General features: G+C 59.6%; 1 protein-coding gene across 4 annotated transcripts; it reads left to right on the forward strand.

Moving 5' to 3' along the window:
* The first annotated feature begins 5222 nt into the window (after positions 1-5222).
* PLXNA3 (plexin A3) lies at positions 5223-20619 on the forward strand. 4 transcript variants are annotated; one of them, XM_050775419.1, is made up of 33 exons: positions 5223-5286; positions 7032-7652; positions 7971-8510; positions 9010-9192; positions 10337-10465; positions 10536-10636; positions 10897-11020; positions 11103-11259; positions 11348-11447; positions 11701-11815; positions 11962-12162; positions 12369-12465; positions 12606-12796; positions 12884-13029; positions 13099-13219; positions 13325-13461; positions 13572-13742; positions 14006-14099; positions 14181-14420; positions 14494-14637; positions 14716-14950; positions 15030-15172; positions 15251-15507; positions 15610-15676; positions 15770-15916; positions 16003-16162; positions 16323-16426; positions 16632-16728; positions 16952-17142; positions 17453-17622; positions 18073-18285; positions 18456-18606; positions 19571-20619. In XM_050775419.1, the coding sequence occupies exons 2-33, from the start codon at positions 7059-7061 to the stop codon at positions 19664-19666; spliced, it is 5616 nt and encodes a 1871-aa protein (XP_050631376.1). In that variant the 5' UTR covers positions 5223-5286; positions 7032-7058; the 3' UTR covers positions 19667-20619. The 4 variants fall into 4 exon arrangements, with proteins under 4 accessions (XP_050631376.1, XP_050631377.1, XP_050631378.1 ...); XM_050775420.1 differs by having other exon boundaries at positions 14244-14420; XM_050775421.1 differs by having other exon boundaries at positions 12696-12796.
* Positions 20620-21081: the final 462 nt, after the last annotated feature.

Genomic DNA, 21081 nt, shown 5'->3' on the forward strand with positions numbered 1-21081 from the left:
CTTAGTATCATGTTTTTGAGGTTCATCCATGCTGTAACATGGTCAGAATTCCTTCCTTTTTATAACTAACTGAGTCGTAGTCTATTGTCTGTGTACACCACATCTTGTTTATCCATTCATCCATGGATGGGCATTTCACGTGTTCTTACCTTTTGGCTATTGTAAATAATGCTGCTATGAACATTCACGTAGAAGTTTTTGTTTGATCTTAGTGTGGTTTTTAAATTTGTATTTCTCTTTTCACATGTTTAAAAACTATGTGCATTTTATTTCTCCTGCAAAATGTCTATTCCTGACATTTGCCCATTAATTGTATTGTTGGTCTTCTTGGTTTTTTTTTTTTCTTTTCTTTTTTTTTTTTTTTTTTTGAGACGGGGTCTCGCTCTGTCACCCAGGCTGGAGTGCAGTGGCCGGATCTCAGCTCACTGCAAGCTCCGCCTCCCAGGTTCACGCCATTCTCCTGCCTCAGCCTCCCGAGTAGCTGGGACTACAGGCGCCCGCCACCTCGCCCGGCTAGTTTTTTTTTTGTATTTTTTAGTAGAGATGGGGTTTCACCGGGTTAGCCAGGATGGTCTCGATCTCCTGACCTTGTGATCCACCCGTCTCGGCCTCCCAAAGTGCTGGGATTACAGGCATGAGCCACCGCGCCCGGCCTTTTTTTTTTTCTTTTTTTAAATAGAGACAGGTTCCACTATGTTGCCCAGGCTGGTCTTGAAATCATGGGCTCAAGTGATCCTCCTGCCTTGGCCTCTTGTTGGTCTTTTTTATCTAGAAATCGGTCGGGTGCAGTGGCTCATGCCTGTAATCCCAGCACTTTGGGAGGCCGAGGCGGGCAGATTACCTGAGGTCAGGAGTTCGAGACCAGCCTGGCCAACATGGTGAAACACCGTCTCTACTAAAAATACAAAAATTAGCCAGGCGTGGTGGCGGGCACCTGTAATCTCAGCTGCTCAGGAGGCTGAGGCAGGAGAATTGCTTGAACCTAGGAGGCGGAGGTTGCAATGAGCCGAGATCGCACCACTGTACTCCAGCCTGGGTGACAGAGCGAGACTCTGTCTCAAATAAATAAATAATATGTAGAATCCTAGGTACCTTCCATATATGAGGGAGAGTACCCCTTTGTGTTAAATAGTGCAAATACTTTTCCTCGTTTTTCATTGATTTTATGGTGTTTTTTAGACACGAGAAGTTTATGTTTAGCTAGTTGGGCTCTTTTGTTTTCTATGCCTTCTGGGTTTGAGGTCATAGTTAGAAGGTCTTCTGGAAGTCAGTGTTATAAAGGAAGTGATTGGAGGCTTTTACCAGGAGCAAGACGTAATCTTGACTTAAGTTTTCCAGTCACTCTTGTAGCAGTGTGGCAAAGGGACTGGGGGAGGGCAAGCATGGGAGTCCAGTGAGGAGGCCACCACAGCCATCCTAATGAGAGACTGGTGGCTTGGACCAGGGTGGGAATAGAAGATCAGCTTCTGGATAGATTTTGGGGGGAGAGGCAACAAGATTTGCTGAGGAATAGGACATGGTGTTTGAGAGAAAGAGAGGAGTCAAGAACTCCAAGACTTTGGCCTGAGCAAGAGGAAGAACCTTTACTAAGATGCGGGGCATGCGAAGAGAAGCAAGTCTGGGGTGAACAATGAAGGCTTCGCTTGTGGAAATGGTATGTTGAGATCCAAGCAGAGATTTGGATCTATGAACCTGGAGCCTGGAGTTCACAGGAGAGCTTGAGAGGATGGAGTGAGAAATTGCAGAGCTGTCAAGACAGACATGATTGATGCTCTGAAACTAGAAAGATGGCCAAGGGAATCAAAGGGTAACACCTGTGCATCTGGTCAAACCAATGGATGAGATGACAAAGATGGGACTAAGGCCAGGCGCGGTGGCTCACGCCTGTAATCCCAGCACTGTGGGAGGCCTAGGCAGGTGGATCGTTTGAGCCCAGGAGTTCGAGACTAGCTGGGCAACATAGTGAGACTCTGTGTCTATAGAAAATACAAAGGTTAGCTGGGCATGGTGGCACACACCTGTAGTCCCAGCTACTTGGGAGGCTGAGGTGGGCAGACCACTTGAGCCCAGGAGGTGGAGACCAGCCTGGGCAACATGGTGAAACCCTGTGTCTACAAAAAATTCAAAAATTAGCCTGGCATGGTGGCATGCACCTGTAGTCCTAGCTACTTGGGAGGCTGAGGTGGGAAGATTGCTTGAGCCTGGGAAGGCGAGGCTGTAGTGAGTGGTGTTCATGCCATTGCACTCCAGCCTGGGTGACAAAGTGAGACATTGTCTCCAAAAAGATCATTATACAAAAATCAATTTTTTTTTTTTTTTTTTTTTGAGATAGAGTGTTGCTCTCTGTTGCCTAGACTGGAGTACAATGGCATGATATCGGCTCACTGCAACCTCTGCCTCTTGGGTTCAAGCGATTGCCCCCCGCGTCAGCCTCCCAAGTAACTGGGATTACGGATGCCTGCCACCATGCCTGGCTAAGTTTTGTATTTTTAGTAGAGACGGGGTTTCGTCATCTTGGCCAGGCTGGTCTCGAATTCCTGATCTCAAGTGATCCGCCCACCTCTGCCTCCCAAAGTGCTTGGATTGCAGGCATGAGCCACCACATCTGGCCAATCAATTGTATTTCTTTTTTTTTTTTTTTTTTTTGGAGACAGAGTCTCACTCTGTTGCCCAGGCTGGAGTGCAGTGGCCGGATCTCAGCTCACTGCAAGCTCCGTCTCCCGGGTCTACGCCATTCTCCTGCCTCAGCCTCCTGAGTAGCTGGGACTACAGGCGCCCGTCACCTCGCCCGGCTAGTTTTTTGTATTTTTTAGTAGAGACGGGGTTTCACTGTGTTAGCCAGGATGGTCTCGATCTCCTGACCTCGTGATCCGCCCGTCTCGGCCTCCCAAAGTGCTGGGATTACAGGCTTGAGCCACCGCGCCCGGCAATCAATTGTATTTCTATACAAAATCCAAAATGAAATTAAGAAAATAATTCCATTTATAACAGTGTCAAAAAAGAATAAAATATTAATACGTTTTTTAAAAGAAGCATGAGATTTGTATACAGAAAACTACAAAACATCATTGAAAGAAATTAAAGAAGACCTAAATAGATGGAAAGACATCTGTATTAGTCCTGGTTCTCCAGAGAAGCAGAACCAACAGGACACATACACACACAGCTTATTTTAAGGATTTGGTTCACACAATTGTCGGGGCTGACAAGTTGGTGTGAAATTTGTAGGACAGGCTGGAAACTCGGAGAATTTCTGTGTTACAGTCTTCTTGTTGTTGTTGTTGAAATGGAGTCTCGCTCTTGTCGCCCAGGCTGGAGTACAATGGCATGATATCGGCTCACTGCAACCTCTACCTCTTGGGTTCAAGTGATTGCCCCCCACCTCAGCCTCCCAAGTAACTGCGATTACAGATGCCCGCCACCATGCCCAGCTAATTTTTGTATTTTTAGTAGAGACGGGGTTTTGTCATCTTGACCAGGCTGGTCTCGAACTCCTGACCTCAGGTAATCTGCTTGCCTCGGTCTCCCAAAGGGCTGGGATGACAGGCATGAGCCACCGCGCCTGGCCTGTGTTACAATCTTGAGGCAGAATTTCTGCTTCTCCAGGAAACCTCGGGTTTTGCTCTTAAAGCCATCCAACTAAATGGATGAGGCCCACACACATTATCAAGGGTGATATCTTTTACTTAAAGTCAGTTGAGGGCCGGGCACGGCGGCTCATGCCTATAATCTCAGTACTTTTTTTTTTTAAGACAGAGTCTTGCTCTATCTCCCAGGCTGGAGTGCAATGGCATGATGTTGGCTCACTGCAACCTCCCCCTCCCAGGTTCAAGAGAGTCTCCTGCCTCAGCCTCCTGAGTAGCTGGGACTACAGGCACATGACACCATGTCCGGCTAATTTTTGTATTTTTTGTAGAGATGTGGTTTCACCATGTTGGCCAGGCTGGTCTTGAACTGCTGACCTCAGGTGATCCACCCACTTCGGCCTTCCAAAATGCTGGGATTACGGGCGTGAGTCACTGCGCCCAGCAAATCCCAGTACTTTGGAAGCCTGAGGCAGGAGGATTGCTTAAGCCCACGAGTTCAAGACTAGCCTGGGCAATGTAGCAAGACCCTGTCTCTCTCTACAAAAATATGAAAAGTTAGCCAGGTGTGGTGGCGCTTGCCTGTGGTCCCAGCTACCTGGGAGGCTGAGGCAGGAGGATCCCTTGAGCCCAGGAAGTCGAGGCTGCAGTGAGCCATGATCCAGTGCCGCTACACTGCAGCCTGGGTGATAAAGGGAGACCTCAATTTGGGGGGAAAAATCTATCTTATCTATCTATACATACATATATATATGGTTAATAAAAATGGGCAAAGGACTTGAATAGATATTTCTTCAGAGATCATATACAAAAGGCCAACAAGCACATGAAAAGATGCTAAACATCATTAGTCATCAGGGAAATGAAAAGGAAAACCTCAGCGGGACACGGTGGCTCACACCTGTAGTCCCAGCACTTTGGGAGGCTGAGGCGGGAGCATCGTTTGAGCCTGGGGCAGTCGAGGCTGCAGTGAGCTATGATCTCACCACTGCACTCCAGCCCGGGTGGCAGAGCGAGACCCTGTGTCAAAACAAAACAAAAAAAGAAAAGGAAAAATAAAGCAAGGGAAGGAAGAAAGGCCAGGGTTCAGAATCGCCGGGGAAGGGGCTGGTTTGGACGGCTGTCGCCGCAGGCCCTCCGGGTTAGAGACTGTCGGGGGCGTGTCTTGAGCTGGGGGCGCGAGTCCTCGGCGGCGGTGTACCTGAGAGGCCGGGACCAGCGAGGCCGCGCCCCGGTGGCAGGTGACCCCGGGCGCGTCTCCGAGCGCCAGGGTGGGGCGAGGCGGGCGCGCGCCCCAGGCCCGAGGGGGTGTGGCGCGGGCGCGCGCGGGTTCCGGGGTCGCCCGAGGCGGCGGGCGGGGAGCCGGGGCGCGGGGGAGGCGCGCGCCGCGGACGCGGCCATCGAGCGAAGGGGGTCGGCTGGCCGGGCGGGTCCCCCTGCAGGTCGCGGGGGTCGGGGCTGCGCACGAGGTCCCTGGCCGCGGGGAGCAGCGGCCCCGCCCGCGCCCCCTGCCGTTGCGTCCCCCTCGGCCGGGCGTCCCCGGGCGCCCCCGCCCCGCGCGGTGGTACGGTCCGGGTTTAAAAGGCTGCGGCGGCCCCCGGGCCGGCCCAGTGTGTGGGCGGTGGCGGTGGCGGCGGCGGTGGGGCTCGGGGGCGCGTCCACGTGGCCAGAGGGCGGTCACCTGGAGCCAGCAGAGGGACAGGTAGGTGGCCGTCATCTTCGCCGTCCGTGCGGGGCCAGCCAGCTCCGGGCCCGGGGCTCCGGCAGCCCGGGGGTCCGACTCGGCCTGTGGGGGTCAGGCCCTACCCCTGCCCGTCGGCGCCGGCCTGCCCGGCCCCTTGTGCCCTGCGTGGTGGGGACGCCAACCCAAGACCAGCCCCTTGCCCAAAGAGGACCCTTTGTCGCAGGGGAGCGGCCCCTCGGAGGATCAACGCTGTACTTCCCTCCCGCTAAGGGCTCCGCGAGTCCGCCGAGGGGTGCCCTGATGGGGCCCGGGCAAACTGGACCAGCAGCACAGTGGGGGGTGTTGGGGGGCGTCCGCTGGACCCGCGTCTCTGCGTGGGGCTGCCCCGTCCTCAGGCTCTCTGCTGGCCCAGCTGTACCTGTGATGCCCGAGGTTGCCACTTACAGGTGGGGGCTGGGCCTGAAATTCTGCCTCCCCAGGTCTCCCTCCCTACCTGTCCCCAGCCTGTTCCTAGGCTTGTGTTCCCGGGGTGTAGAGGAGGTGAGGACAGGATGTGGCCTCTCTTTTCTTTGGTCTTCCTTTCTTCTCCGGCTGTTGCATGAGGGTCCAGCTGACAAAAGAGCCCTGGAGAGGTGATCAATCCGAGCTGAAACTTTGCAGTTTCAAGCTGGGCCTGCTCCTTGTTCTGGCAAATGCATTTTTTTTTCCTTTTTCTCTCCTGTGCCTCCTTGGTTTGGTTCCCTGCACCCCCCCCCCCCCCCCCAAGCTGGGTACCTCCTATCTGCCCCCGGGGGCTCTGGCACTGAGAGGGTAGCGCTGAGCCCTGCCCTGTTGGCTGCCAAGACACTGCTCTGCTGTCTTAGCAGCCTGGGGCTGGCTGGGTGTGGCCTGGGGGCTAAGTGCCAGTCCCAGCACTGTCCCTGTGGCTCCTGCCCTGTCTCCCCAAGGCCTTGACTGTATTTGGGGACATTGCTCCTCCTTTTGTAAGGCTCCTGGGACTCCAAACAGCAGGTGGGGCCTCCTGTACATTCCCTTCCCCAGTGAACCTCTGGGTCTGGAGGGGGAGCCGCGCAGGCTGTGCCTGAGCAGAGCTTGACTTATAATGTGTGTCTGGGTGCGTGGCTGAGGGGGCAGGCGGGACTCGGCTTTGTGTTGCATCCGGGAGGCCAGACAGCGGGCTCCTGGACAGCCAGCTGAGGCCCTTGTCAGGGAGGCAGCTGGGGCCCCTTCAGGGGTCATGGTGGTTCTGGATCCTCCATCAGGCCTCCCTTCCCTAGACCTCTATCCCAGGGCTCCTGGTGGCAGTGCCACTCCGGGTGGTGTTCCTGCCCCTGCCCCTCTTCCCCAGCTTGCAATTGTTCTGTCCCTGCCTCCCTCTCCCCTCAGCTCAGGCGTTGGGGACAGCCCAGAGGCCTGGGGCTTGCTGTTCTTTGCTGTTGGTTGCCCTGGGCTCTGAGATGTGGCATCTGGGGTCTCAGTTCCGGAGGGCCTCCTGCCTGGCCTTTCCCAGCATCTGCTCTGCTGCCCCCTTGGGTGTGGCCCAGCTGAGGCGAGGCCTCCTGGCTCCTTTTCAGCACGGGGTCTGAGGGACGATTGATGGCCCCCAAGCCTGCCCTCGCTGGCTGCTCACTCATGCGCCCTGGTGGAGGCCCCTCCTCTCTCCCTGTCGCGGTGGCCATCTGGGGCTTTGGTGGGGTGGTGGGTGAATGGCCCGGCCCTCTGTGGCTCAAGGCCTCTGACTCCCACACACTGTCTCTCCCCAGGCCTGTCCCCCGGCGCGCCTGCCGGCCATGCCCTCTGTCTGCCTCCTCCTGCTGCTGTTCCTTGCCGTGGGGGGGGCCCTGGGCAGCAGGCCCTTCCGTGCCTTTGTGGTGACAGATACCAAGCTTACCCACTTGGCTGTGCACCGGGTGACTGGGGAGGTGTTCGTGGGCGCAGTGAACCGAGTCTTTAAGCTGGCCCCCAACCTGACTGAGCTGCGGGCCCATGTCACGGGGCCCATCGAGGACAACGCTCGCTGCTACCCACCCCCCAGCATGCGCGTGTGTGCCCACCGCCTGGCCCCCGTGGACAACATCAACAAGCTGCTGCTCATAGACTATGCGGCCCGCCGCCTGGTGGCCTGCGGCAGCATCTGGCAGGGCATCTGCCAGTTCCTGCGCGTGGACGACCTCTTCAAGCTGGGTGAGCCGCACCACCGCAAGGAGCACTACCTGTCGGGGGCCCAGGAGCCCGACTCCATGGCTGGTGTCATTGTGGAGCAGGGCCAGGGGCCCAGCAAGCTGTTCGTGGGCACTGCTGTCGATGGCAAGTCGGAGTACTTCCCCACCTTGAGCTCCCGCAAGCTCATCAGTGATGAAGACAGCGTGGACATGTTCAGTCTCGTGCGTGAGCCTTCCTTCCCTCCTTCCTCTATCAAGTCCTGGCTCTGCCTCCCAGAAGAGTCCTGTTCTGAGAGGGGACTTTTCGGCTCCTCAGTGTCTGGGATGCAGACGGGTTGCAGAGGGTGGGACGACAGCCTGAGCCCAGGCTGTGGGGGTCCCCTGTGTGCAGGGAGGCTGATCACCCTGCCCTATGCAGCTTTTCTGGCCTGGGCCTCTGTGATCGTCTGGGCAGGAGGGGAATGCAGAGGGAAGCTGGTGGTGGCCCGCGATGTTGGCATAGGGCCTCACCCAATGCTGTCTTCTCCCCCTGCTCCCCAGGTGTACCAGGATGAGTTTGTCTCCTCCCAGATCAAGATTCCCTCGGACACGCTGTCCTTGTACCCTGCCTTTGACATCTACTACATCTACGGCTTCGTCAGCGCCTCCTTCGTGTACTTCCTGACGCTGCAGCTGGACACCCAGCAGACGCTGCTGGACACAGCGGGCGAGAAATTCTTCACGTCCAAGATCGTGCGCATGTGCGCTGGGGACTCAGAGTTCTACTCATATGTGGAATTCCCCATCGGCTGCTCCTGGCGTGGTGTGGAGTACCGCTTAGTGCAGAGCGCCCACCTGGCCAAGCCTGGCCTGCTGCTGGCCCAGGCCCTGGGCGTGCCGGCTGACGAGGACATCCTCTTCACCATCTTCTCTCAGGGCCAGAAGAACCGAGCCAGCCCACCCCGGCAGACCATCCTCTGCCTCTTCACTCTCAGCAACATCAATGCCCACATCCGGCGCCGTATCCAGTCCTGCTATCGCGGGGAGGGCACCCTGGCCCTGCCCTGGCTGCTGAACAAGGAGCTGCCCTGCATCAACACTGTGAGCCCCTCGTCACCCCACACTGGTTCTCTGCCCTGTCCCAGGTCTGCCGTGCCTGGCCTGGGCTCACGGCCAGTCATCCTGTCCCAGGCTTTGCCATGGCCCTGGAAGTGGCACCCTTGCCCTCCCACCTGTTTCTCCCTTCCAGGGGTCCCTGCCCTCTCCTTCCCTCTCTCTGGCCTGCCCAGTGCCCCACTTCTGCTTCCATTCCTAGCTCATTCCTCCTTGCTCCGTCTCCTGGATGCCCCTTGTCTTGAGCCAGTGAGAGTCCTGTGGGCCCAGGCTTCGCTCCTCCCTCCCTGCTGTCCCTCCTCTGTCTCCCTCCATAGCTGCCAATTTTCTGGAGCACCCTAGGGCGAGCAGTCAGGCCTGCCTGGAGGGGACTGGGTTCTAGATCCCGCTCTCTTCTGGGAGACAGGAACTGCCAGCCTCCGTCTGGCTGCTGTGTGCTTGCACCGGGGAGCTCTGACTCTCACGGATCCCTCCTCTGTTTCACCAGCCCATGCAGATCAACGGCAACTTCTGCGGGCTGGTGTTGAACCAGCCTCTGGGAGGCCTGCACGTGATCGAGGGGCTGCCCCTGCTGGCCGACAGCACCGACGGCATGGCCAGTGTGGCTGCCTACACCTACCGCCGGCATTCTGTGGTCTTCATTGGCACGCGCAGCGGCAGCCTGAAGAAGGTGGCCCCCAGAGCCCTGGGCGTGTGGGGGTGGGGACAGTCTCAGATATGGGACAAGGCTGGTGGTGGGAACACACAGGAGACCCCTGAGGATAGGACAAGAGAGGACATGGCTGGTGCAGGGAGGGAGATTTCCCTGGCTGGGTCCCAGGAGCCTGGCCCTGCTCCTCGGGTGGTCCCTCGGCCACCCACCCTCACCGTTGCCAGTTCCCACTGTGGACTGAATTGCCAGCTTCCTGTGGCTCGGGGGACAGAGAACAGACCTATTGTGGGGTCTCCCTGCCACGAGAGCAGGGCTGGGGCTGAGCCGTCATTGCTGGGTTCTTTGTTAAATGAACAAGAGAGCAAATGCCCTGCCCCTTGAACCTCCCCATCCCTCGGATGGACCCACTCGTCCCTGCCCTCTCCTTGGCTCACTACTTCCCATCCTTCTCCCACCCAAAATGTCACTTTCCCAGAGAGGGCTTTCCAGATCCATGCACCCGCCCCACTGTTCTTTCCCTCATGGGCCCTGCGGCTGTGGCTGCTTCCACTGGGGATCTGGGGGTAGCTTGGCATGAAGGGGGAGGTGAACTCCTGAGCACTCAGGTACATTCTGAATAGGTAGGAGTTGGGGGACTGCAGTGCTGTCATCCTGCTTGCCTCATAGATGCAGTGCCATCCCCCAGGAGGGCAAGAGTTGGTCTGGGGGCACAGGGAAGGGTTTGTGGAGAAGGATGCCGAGCTCTCCCGTCCCACTTGCTCTGTTCCTGGGACCCTCTTGTTCTTTGTAGCAGCTTTTGTTGAACACGCACCATCCAATTCACCCGATTAAAGTGCACAGTTGAGTGGGTTTCTGTGGATCTGCAGAGTTGTGCAACCATCGCCACTACCTCCTTCCCGTAATCAATGCCATCCTCTAGCTCTTCCCCTCCCCTGAATCCCCTGACCCTGGGCAACATGAATCACTCTGTTCTTCTGTCTGCTGAGGGCATTTTCTGGCATCTGCACCCTCCTTTTTCTGGCCTCAGGGCTGTGGGTGTGAGTGTTGAACCCCACCAGGCCCTGACTTCACCTCAGCCACAACCTCCAAAGTCTCTGGCCGGAGAAGACAATGTCCCAGGTGCAGGAGGCTGTGGTGGCATCAGGCTGGTCTTGTGGCTCAGGTGCGGGTCGATGGCTCCCAGGATGCCCACCTGTATGAGACAGTCCCCGTGGTGGATGGCAGCCCCATCCTCCGAGACCTGCTCTTCAGCCCGGACCACCAGCACATCTATCTCCTGAGTGAGAAGCAGGTGGGCCTGTGATGGGTGGCGGTGGGTGGTGGGGTGGGGGCGGGCTGGGTGCTGATGTGGCTGTCTCCAGGTGAGCCAGCTTCCAGTGGAGACCTGTGAGCAGTACCCGAGCTGCACGGCCTGCCTGGGCTCCGGGGACCCACACTGTGGTTGGTGTGTGCTGCAGCACAGGTGAGGGTGGGGGCCCCTGCTTGGGGAGTTGGAGGGCCCCACTAGCCAGGGGGAGCCAGCCACACCCAGCTGTGCCCTTGCGGCCTCCCCCGCCCTCCTCCACTTTCTCCAGCTAATGAGCGGAACCTCCACCCCGAGTGACGTCCCTCAGGCCCCCCGGGGACGAGGCCAAGGCTCGCTGTTGCCTGGCACTGTGAGCTGGACAGGCCTGGGCCCTCTCGGGGCAGTGGCGGGACCGCCTCTGGCCCGACCCCGTGCAGGTGCTGCCGCGAAGGGGCCTGTCCGGGCGCCTCTGCCCCGCACGGCTTTGCTGAGGAACTGAACAAGTGTGTCCAGGTGCGGGTCCGGCCCAACAATGTGTCAGTGATGTCGCCTGGGGTGCAGGTGAGCAGCTTGGGGGTGCCGGGCTGGGTGTGCCCATATGTGCTGGGAGTGCACCCTGCCCTGAGCCCTCTGCTTCCCCCAGCTGACCGTCACCCTGCATAATGTGCCGGACCTCAGTGCAGGCGTGAGCTGCACCTTCGAGGAGGTGGCGGAGAGTGAGGCGATCCTGCTGCCCTCTGGTGAACTGCTCTGCCCCTCACCCTCCCTCCAGGAGCTCCGAGCTCTTACCAGAGGGCATGGTCAGTGGGTTGGGGCTGCCCAGGGTGGGGCAGGGTGAGGCCTCTCCCTGCCCCCAGAGAGTTCATGGCCACCCGGGGACTGCTGCAGGGGCCACCCGCACCGTGCGGCTGCAGCTTCTCTCCAAGGAGACAGGCGTGAGGTTCGCCGGTGCTGACTTTGTCTTCTACAATTGCAGCGTCCTCCAGTCGTGAGTACCTGGCCCAGCACCCACTCCTACCCCTGGGGATAGAGGGAATCTCTGGGACAGGCGACACCTGCAGGGCAACTGTTTCTGGGGCATCAGGGGCTAACTGTCAGGTGCTGATAGCCCCTGACATCCCCATATCTCTCTGTCCCCTGATATGGCTGCCTTCTTCCTTCGGTTCCCGATGTGTCCTGTTGGGGAGCAGTGAGGGGCAGTGCAGCTTCCTCTGTTATTTCTGAAACCACTTCCCCCCCAGGTGCATGTCCTGTGTCGGCAGCCCCTACCCCTGCCACTGGTGTAAGTACCGCCACGCTTGTACCAGCCGCCCCCATGAGTGCTCCTTCCAGGAGGGCAGGGTCCGCAGCCCTGAGGTGAGGCGGGCGCCGCGTGTGAGGGGCTGGGTTCTGTGGTGCGGGCGGGTCACTGGCTTCTGTGTTCTCAGTTTCTTTTAGCCTTTTCTGGGCTAGGCCTGGAGAAGGGTGGCCTTGTGTGCAGCTGACAGGTGCTTTCTCCCCAGGGCTGCCCTGAGATCCTGCCCAGTGGGGACCTCCTGATCCCCGTTGGGGTCATGCAGCCTCTTACCTTGCGGGCTAAGAACCTACCTCAGCCGCAGTCGGGCCAGAAGAACTATGAGTGCGTGGTGCGGGTGCAGGGGCGGCAGCAGCGGGTGCCTGCCGTGCGCTTCAACAGCAGCAGTGTGCAGTGCCAGAATGCCTCGGTGAGATCCTGCCCGCTGCCTCCCTTCGGGGTCTGGGCTGTGGCATGGTGCGGATCGTTCTTGTCTATGCCCAGCTCCCTGGCAGGGAACTCTCTGAGTCTCCTGCTAGGGATTCCTGTACCTGGAGGAGGGGGATAGCTGGTAAAAATCTTGGTGGGGGGGTTCTGCACATCTTATCTGGGGTCCCATGGGTTCTTTTCCTCTAGTACTCCTATGAAGGTGATGAGCATGGTGACACCGAGCTGGACTTTTCCGTGGTCTGGGATGGAGACTTCCCCATAGACAAGCCTCCCAGCTTCCGAGGTGAAGGGCATCACAGGCCAGGGAGCTTGCCTCCTAAGGCAATCGGCACTGCTGGGGTCGGGTCTGGGGGCCCTAGTGCTCCCCACTTGCCACTTTTCTGCAGCTGCCTGCTCCGTTAGCAGTGCCTTCTGTGCCTGCAGCCCTCCTGTACAAGTGCTGGGCGCAGCGGCCTAGCTGTGGCCTCTGCCTCAAGGCTGATCCCCGCTTCAACTGTGGCTGGTGCATCTCAGAGCACAGGTGCCAGCTGCGGACCCACTGCCCAGCCCCAAAGACCAACTGGATGCATCTGAGCCAGAAGGGCACCCGGTGCAGCCACCCCCACATCACGCAGGTCAGCGTCCCTCACCACCCCTGCCCACTGCCAACAGGGCCCCTGGAAGCCTGAGCCAACCCTCTCACTGCCCATCGTGCTCCACAGATCCACCCTCTTGTGGGGCCTAAGGAGGGAGGCACCCGGGTCACCATCATGGGTGAGAACCTGGGCCTCTTGTCCCGAGAGGTGGGCCTGCGGGTGGCTGGTGTGCGTTGCAACTCTATCCCGGCCGAGTACATCAGTGCTGAGAGGTGAGTGCGGCTGTGTGGGTGCCCGGGCTGTATGTGGCCTGGCCGGCCCTGACGCTCTCTGAGCCCTAGGATCGTGTGTGAGATGGAGGAGTCGCTGGTGCCCAGCCCACCGCCGGGGCCCGTGGAGCTGTGCGTGGGTGACTGTTCAGCTGACTTCCGCACGCAGTCGGAGCAGCTCTACAGCTTTGTGGTGCGTGGCTGCTGGCCCTCCCCCTTCCTGTCCCTTCTCTCTCCCGCAAGGGGCGTGTGGAGCAGCCCAGCCTGGCTCCTCCCTTCAGGGCAGCTTCTCCCACAGACCCCAACATTTGACCAAGTGAGGCCCAGCCGTGGCCCGGCGTCAGGGGGCACACGGCTCACCATCTCAGGCAGCTCTCTGGATGCTGGCAGCAGGGTCACAGTGACTGTGAGGGACAGCGAGTGCCAGTTCGTAAGGTGGGCTGGGGCCCTGCCAGCTTTGGGTTGGGCATTGTGTCGGGCGCCGTGGGGACGGGTGGTGGAAGGCCCTGGGCCACCCATTCCAAGCACCCCACTTGCCAATGTAGGAGAGATGCCAAGGCGATCGTGTGCATCTCACCCGTCTCCACCCTGGGCCCCAGCCAGGCCCCCATCACACTTGCCATTGACCGGGCTAACATCTCCAGCCCCGGAGTCCTCTATACCTACACTCAGGACCCGACCGTCACCCGCCTTGAGCCCACCTGGAGCATCATCAAGTAAGACCCTGGGGGACTGGGGAGCCCGGCAGTGTCCAGAGGGCTCAGGGACTCAGTGGTCTCTGAGCTCCAGTGGGGCCCCTCCTGGAGCCTGGGCCCTCATTGGTAGAGGGGGTAGAGCTGTCCTGGCCGCACAGTACCCAACACTCACTAGGTGATCCAGGGTCAGGGAAGGCCTGGGCTGCCATGGCAGCCTCAAGCACTCTCCAGGGCTGGGTGGGTGCACTGGAGGAGGGAGCCTGAGGCCCCTGCCCTGTCCCTAGCGGAAGCACCGCCATCACTGTGAGCGGGACACACCTGCTGACGGTCCAGGAGCCCCGGGTCCGTGCCAAGTACCGCGGCATCGAGACCACCAACGTGAGTACCAGCTGCCCCGCCCCACCCCGACCCTGCAGCCCATGGCTTCACATGCCTGGCTGTCCACCTTTGTCCCCACAGACATGTCAGGTGATCAACGACACTGCCATGCTGTGTAAGGCCCCCGGCATCTTTCTTGGGCAGCCCCAGCCTCAGGCGCAAGGCGAGCACCCTGATGAGTTTGGTTTCCTGCTGGACCACGTGCAAACCGCCCGCTCCCTCAACCGCTCCTCCTTTACCTACTACCCTGACCCCAGCTTTGAGCCGCTGGGGCCCTCTGGTGTGCTGGATGTCAAACCGGGCTCCCACGTGGTGCTGAAGGTGCGGGCGGTGTGGGAGTGGGGAGGGGCGGGAAAGTGGAGAGCCCTGGGCTGACGCTGTCCTCCACCCCCAGGGCAAGAACCTGATTCCCGCAGCAGCCGGCAGCTCCCGCCTCAACTACACTGTGCTGATAGGAGGCCAGCCATGTGCGCTCACTGTCTCGGACACACAACTCCTGTGCGACTCACCCAGCCAGACTGGCCGGCAGCCTGTCATGGTAGGTGGGGATGGGGAGACCCCCTGGGCAGCCCAGGGTGGACATGGTGGTCAGCTCACCTCAGGCCTGTCCCCACAGGTGCTGGTGGGTGGCCTGGAGTTCTGGCTGGGCACCTTGCACATCTCGGCAGAGCGGGCACTGACCCTACCGGCCATGATGGGGCTGGCAGGGGGGGGCGGGCTCCTGCTGCTGGCCATCACAGCTGTGCTGGTGGCCTACAAGCGCAAGACTCAGGACGCGGACCGCACCCTCAAGCGCCTGCAGCTGCAGATGGACAACCTGGAATCCCGTGTGGCTCTGGAGTGCAAGGAAGGTGCCTGAGGTGGGGTGGGGTGTGGTGTGGAAGCTGGGGGCCTCCCTCCTGCCCACTCAGTTCCTCTCTCCACCCCCAGCTTTTGCAGAGCTGCAGACAGACATCAACGAGCTGACTAACCACATGGACGAGGTGCAGATCCCCTTCCTGGACTACCGGACCTATGCCGTGCGCGTGCTCTTCCCGGGCATCGAGGCCCACCCAGTGCTCAAGGAGCTGGACGTGAGCCTCTGCCTCGCCTGCCCCTACCAGTTCCCTTCAGGGCTGACCCCACCCTCTGAGACTTCCTGCTCCCCACAGACGCCACCCAATATGGAGAAGGCCCTGCGCCTCTTCGGGCAGCTGCTGCACAGCCGCGCCTTCGTGCTTACCTTCATCCACACGCTGGAAGCCCAGAGCAGCTTCTCCATGCGCGACCGGGGCACCGTGGCCTCGCTCACCATGGTGGCCCTGCAGAGCCGGCTCGACTATGCCACGGGGCTGCTCAAGCAACTGCTGGCTGACCTCATCGAGAAAAACCTGGAGAGTAAAAACCATCCCAAGCTGCTGCTACGCAGGTACCTGCCTCGCTCTATCCAGGCCACGCCTTTGTCCTGCCTGGCCCTCCCCCTGCCCAAGCCCCACCTCTGTCAGGCCCAAGCACCCCTCTCTTGCCCTAGGACAGAGTCAGTGGCTGAGAAGATGCTTACCAACTGGTTCACGTTCCTGCTGCATAAGTTTCTGAAGGTGCGCCAGGTGGGTGGGCGGCAGGGAGGTGGTGGCTGAGGACCAGCCGATGGTAAGGCAGGCAGCCAGCTGTGTACCTGTCACTGGCTGCAGGAGTGTGCTGGGGAGCCTCTCTTCCTGCTTTACTGCGCCATCAAGCAGCAGATGGAGAAGGGCCCAATCGATGCCATCACGGGCGAGGCGCGATACTCCCTGAGCGAGGACAAGTTGATCCGGCAGCAGATTGACTACAAGACACTGGTGAGCCCAGGGCCAGGCGGGCCAGAGGTGCGGGCGCAGAGAGAGGCCTCACCCTAGACTGACGCTGGGGTCCGCTTTCCCCTCAGACCCTGCACTGCGTGTGTGCGGAGAACGAGGGCAGTGCCCAAGTCCCAGTGAAGGTTCTCAACTGTGACAGCATCACCCAGGCCAAAGATAAGCTGCTGGACACTGTGTACAAGGGCATTCCGTACTCCCAGCGCCCCAAAGCTGAGGACATGGACCTGGGTGAGGTCCCCGCCCTCTCCTGGCTCCTACTCATACCCTCCTGTGCCGTGTGACCTCCGTGGGCTCTCCCGCTCCCCACCTGAACCCTGTTCTCTAAGAGGAGTGGGCCAGGGACTTGGGGGCTTCCAGCATAATCTTAAGGGCTGTCTGTGGCCCACAGAGTGGCGCCAGGGCCGCATGACTCGCATCATCCTCCAGGATGAGGATGTCACCACCAAGATCGAGTGTGACTGGAAGAGGCTCAACTCACTGGCCCACTACCAGGTGAGGGGTTGGGGCCCATTCACCCCCAGGGCCACCTGGGAGCCAGGACCCTGCCTTGAGCTGTAGCAGGACACAGGAGCGGTGGTCCTTGCTCCCCCTGCCCTTCTCCCTGGACTCGTGGGCTCCCCTCCTGGGTGTGGGTGGGTGGGGGCTCCTTGGCTTCTTAGCTTCCTGCACTGCCCCCCTCTGTCTCTGGGGCCTCCAGGTGACAGATGGTTCCTTGGTGGCACTGGTGCCCAAACAAGTATCTGCCTATAACATGGCCAACTCCTTCACCTTCACCCGCTCCCTCAGCCGCTACGGTAGGTGTCCTCACTGTGGTGGCCGTGTGCCCTTCGAGGCTGCTTAAGCCGTCCCAGGGAACCCCCCCCTTCCAAGTGCCATCGGGAGGTCTGTGATTCTGTGGAGTGTAGACGGAGGGTCGGCCAGTGAGGGCAGATGGGTCCCCACAGGCTGCTGGGCTCCCGGGAGAGTGGGGCAGGGGCCAGGTGTTGGCCTAAGGGTCACATGCGTTCTCTGCTCCAGAGAGCTTGCTCCGCACAGCCAGCAGCCCTGATAGCCTCCGCTCACGGGCACCCATGATCACGCCTGACCAGGAGACGGGCACCAAATTGTGGCACCTGGTGAAAAACCACGACCATGCCGACCATCGTGAGGGGGACCGTGGCAGCAAGATGGTCTCCGAGATCTACCTGACACGGCTGCTGGCCACCAAGGTGTGGGCCTGCCTCTCGCCACCTGGGCCTCTGCACAGATGCTTAGATGCCTTCTGCCTTGGCCTCAGCCCAGAGGTTGTCCCGGCCTTACAGGGGAGGGGACCATGGATCATTTGGGTCCCGTGGGCCTTTCTTAGCGTCTTTGCTATGGGAACTCTGAGCCTTAGACCAAGGCCGGGTCTATCTGAGAGGCCACTGGCCCTGTAGGGAAGCCCCGCTCTTTGCCAAACCTTTCTGCCTCCATCTGTTCTGCTCTGGGGACATCCCAGCCTGGCTCCCGCATAGCCTGTGACCTCTCTGCCCCACACAGGGCACACTGCAGAAGTTCGTGGATGACCTCTTTGAGACAGTGTTCAGCACAGCCCACCGGGGCTCAGCCCTGCCCCTGGCCATCAAGTACATGTTCGACTTCCTGGACGAGCAGGCCGACCAGCGCCAGATCAGCGACCCCGACGTGCGCCACACCTGGAAGAGCAACTGGTATCGCCCTGTGCTGGGCTGCCAGCAACCTGTCTGGAGATGGGTGGGCGAAAGATGCTGGTGGCTCTGCTGAGACCCAGGGCCTGGAGTAGCATCCAGGCAGGAGGGAATGAGGCCTGGCCTGGGGCTGACACTGACAGTGCCATCAAGCCAAGGGGCCCATTGCGTCCGGTCTTGGAGCTGGGCTGCCCAGGTGGGTGGGATGGTGGTGGTGGGGCCTTTGTGCTCTGGGGTCTCACACCAGGTAGAGATGCTGGTGGTGAGAGCAGTGACAGGAGAAGCTGCGGAGGGGGTTGAGACTTTGAGGAAAGGCCGTTCACCCTAAATGTGTTGCTCTCACCACCTCTGGACAAGATGTGAGCCGGCCCGACAGGAAAGAGATGTGCACATGGGAAGGGCCCCCCGGGCTAACTAGGGAGCCTCAGGGGCGTGACCCTCTGTTGTCCACAGCCTGCCGCTGCGCTTCTGGGTGAATGTGATCAAGAACCCACAGTTCGTGTTCGACATCCACAAGAACAGCATCACGGATGCCTGCCTGTCGGTGGTAGCCCAGACCTTCATGGACTCCTGCTCCACATCCGAGCACCGCCTGGGGAAGGACTCGCCCTCCAACAAACTACTCTATGCCAAGGACATCCCCAACTACAAGAGCTGGGTGGAGAGGTGGGCTCTGCCCTGCTGTGGGTGGCAGAGGACAGGACCTGCCCCTCCCTGGGCTGCCTGTCCGAGGCAGGCCAGCTACAGGGAGAAAGCCCGGGGGCTGGCCGGGCAGTGAGGGCAGGGGTTCTAGTTTTTGTGACATCGCCCGAGTGACATACTCAGGGTCCCAACAGGTATTATCGAGACATTGCAAAGATGGCATCCATCAGCGACCAGGACATGGATGCTTACCTGGTGGAGCAGTCCCGCCTCCATGCCAGCGACTTCAATGTCCTGAGTGCACTCAGCGAGCTCTATTTCTATGTCACCAAGTACCGCCAGGAGGTGTGTGTCATCCCCACAGACTCCCAGTTACTTGGTCCTGAAGGTGTAGTCAGTGACAAAGGCAGGAGGGTTGGTGAGGGTTGGGGACAGAAGGGACACAGAGCCTATTTCTTAGATTGTTCACGGTCTCTCCCCTGACCAGGGCCCGGGGCCGGCACAGGTGATGCTCTCTGGGATCACAGGTAGATGCTGGAATTTGAGGGACCCAGGAGATAAGCCACTGGCTGGGTACAAAGTGGCCACTGGGCAAAAGTTAAAGGGCCTGAGCACTGGAAGGGATGGGCCAGGCTTTGTGATGAGAAATGGCCAGAGGCAGGAGGACATAGAGGTGTGGACTTTAGGATGGAGTCTGGACCAGACACATTTGCAAGCCTGTGGATGGCATTTAAAGCCCTGAGCCTGGATGAGCTCACAGGGAAGCCACAAGTGGGTGTGGAGGGAGAAGTGGCCCAAGCACTGAGCCCAGGGCCCCAGGACACAAAGAGTGGAGGGGAGGGGAGGGGAGGCGGCGGCAGCCAGCAGGGAGGATGCCCGAGAGCGCCTGGTGGGGTCTGGCAACCTGAGCCAGTGAGGACCCCTCACAGGTCAGGGAGTGGCAGTGGCCAGCTCTGTCTTCCAGCGCTGCTGCTGGTGAAGGATGGTGTCCTGCAGAACACTCACTGGGTCTGGCAAGGGTCACGGGGGCCTGGTGAGGGAGGCTTGGGCTAGGAGGTAATGGGAGGGGGATCCAGCACGGCGAGTCCAGAGTCCAGGTCGCACCCTAGCCGTGGAGAGGAGGAGAAAGTGCTGTTGTCGAAGGGGCATTTGGGGCTGAGGAGAGCTGGTGGGTTTGTACAGGGGCTGCGGGGGAGGACGGAGGGGTGAGGCGTGTGGGAGGGAGGAGCCCAGCTGGGAAGTGGGGACTTTGCACGGCAGGAGCTGCGCCCCCTACAGAGCCCAGCTCCAGGGGATTCCTCTCCCCCAGATTCTCACGGCTCTGGATGGAGATGCCTCTTGTCGGAAGCATAAGTTACGGCAGAAACTGGAACAGATCATCAACCTCGTGTCCAGTGACAGCTAAGGGTGGTGGAATTGGTGAGGAGGGGCTTCTCAGTCCTGAGCCGTCCTCCCATCCAGGGCAGTGGCTGGCTTGAGCGTGGGTCCCCGGGCTGAGCCCTGGATTGGGTATCATGGAGCAGGTCACCCTGGCCAGGATGCCCCCAGCACACCCAGGCCCCCTTCATTAGTGCCTTGCTTTGGGCCCTGCAGGGGGAGGGGTGACAGGATGAGCCCCCATCCCAGCAGCAGCAATACCCCCACCCTCCTGCCCTGTGCCCAGGTGTTGGGACAGACCCGCCCTCCCTGCTATTTATATCCCTCTGCCTATTTATTGAATCAAACTCCGCCTCCGTCTCCATCTGTAAATATGTGTCCCCCACGGGATGTCGCCAGCCTCACTCACCTGCCTGTTCTTGAGCTGTCCTGGGCCCTGCCACCCGTCTGGGCTCCTTTGTGTAGCATTATCAGCCTTGGTCTGGCCTCTGGCACCTCACCCCTGCCATGGCTGACCCCACCCATTCCAAGGCGGGGTCACAGTACCAGTGGCACTTGGGGTGAGGTCTCCAAAGCTTCCTCAGAATTGTGGCTGTGCCACACTGGGCCACAGGGTCCCCCTCAAGCACCTTGGGGCCCTCTTCTCGCTGAGCATCTGGAGGACTGGACCCAGGCTTGTGCCAGGGCCTGACTTAGGCCTAGGGGCCCCAGAATGCTGCTCCTCCTGAGCCTACTGCCAAATGTCCTCAGTGTTGTCTGCACCTGCTCCGACTCACTCAGCCGCCCCATTCAGCGCCCGCTCCGTCCAGCGCCCGCCCTGAGGGGCCAAGGCGGCCGTGCCTTACTATTCCGTGTCTTCTGCCTCCTCTGAGGAATCTGACCCTGTCTCACGGCCCAGACCCCCCATTCTCTCCTCTTAGTTGCATGAGTTTTTCTTTGTTCATGGAATGTTTTTTCCTAATTAAATGTTGGGAAAATGCCGTCCATGTGGGGCTCTGTCTTTGGGGCAGGTCAGTAGACCTGTGGATGCTGCATGAGCTAGAGCTGCATTATGGGAGAAAGGACCACTCCTTGCAGGGTCCCAGAGGGTCTGGGGAGGTCCAGGGCCATGCGCGACCCATCAGCAAACCCCGGTGGCTCTACCTTCAAGACAGATTCAAGATAGATAGATTCTCCTCCCTTCCACCAGCCCTACCCAGCTCTCCTGTGCCATCATCTCTGCCTGGATGCCAGTCTCCCTGCTTCTGCCCTGGCTCTCTCCAGCTTGCTCTCAGCGTGGGAAGCAGAGAGATCCTGTTATGATATAAGGTGGATCATGTTGCCTCACTGTTTAGAACCCTCCAGTGGTTTCAGCTGTGGCCAACTCCTTCAAAACCTGACAATTATGTACTGTCAAGGTTGTGGCACCCCTCATGGTGCACCTACCAAAGTCTTACTCCCAGG

This window comes from Macaca thibetana, chromosome X (genome assembly GCF_024542745.1).
Source record: "Macaca thibetana thibetana isolate TM-01 chromosome X, ASM2454274v1, whole genome shotgun sequence".
NCBI lineage: Eukaryota > Metazoa > Chordata > Mammalia > Primates > Cercopithecidae > Macaca > Macaca thibetana.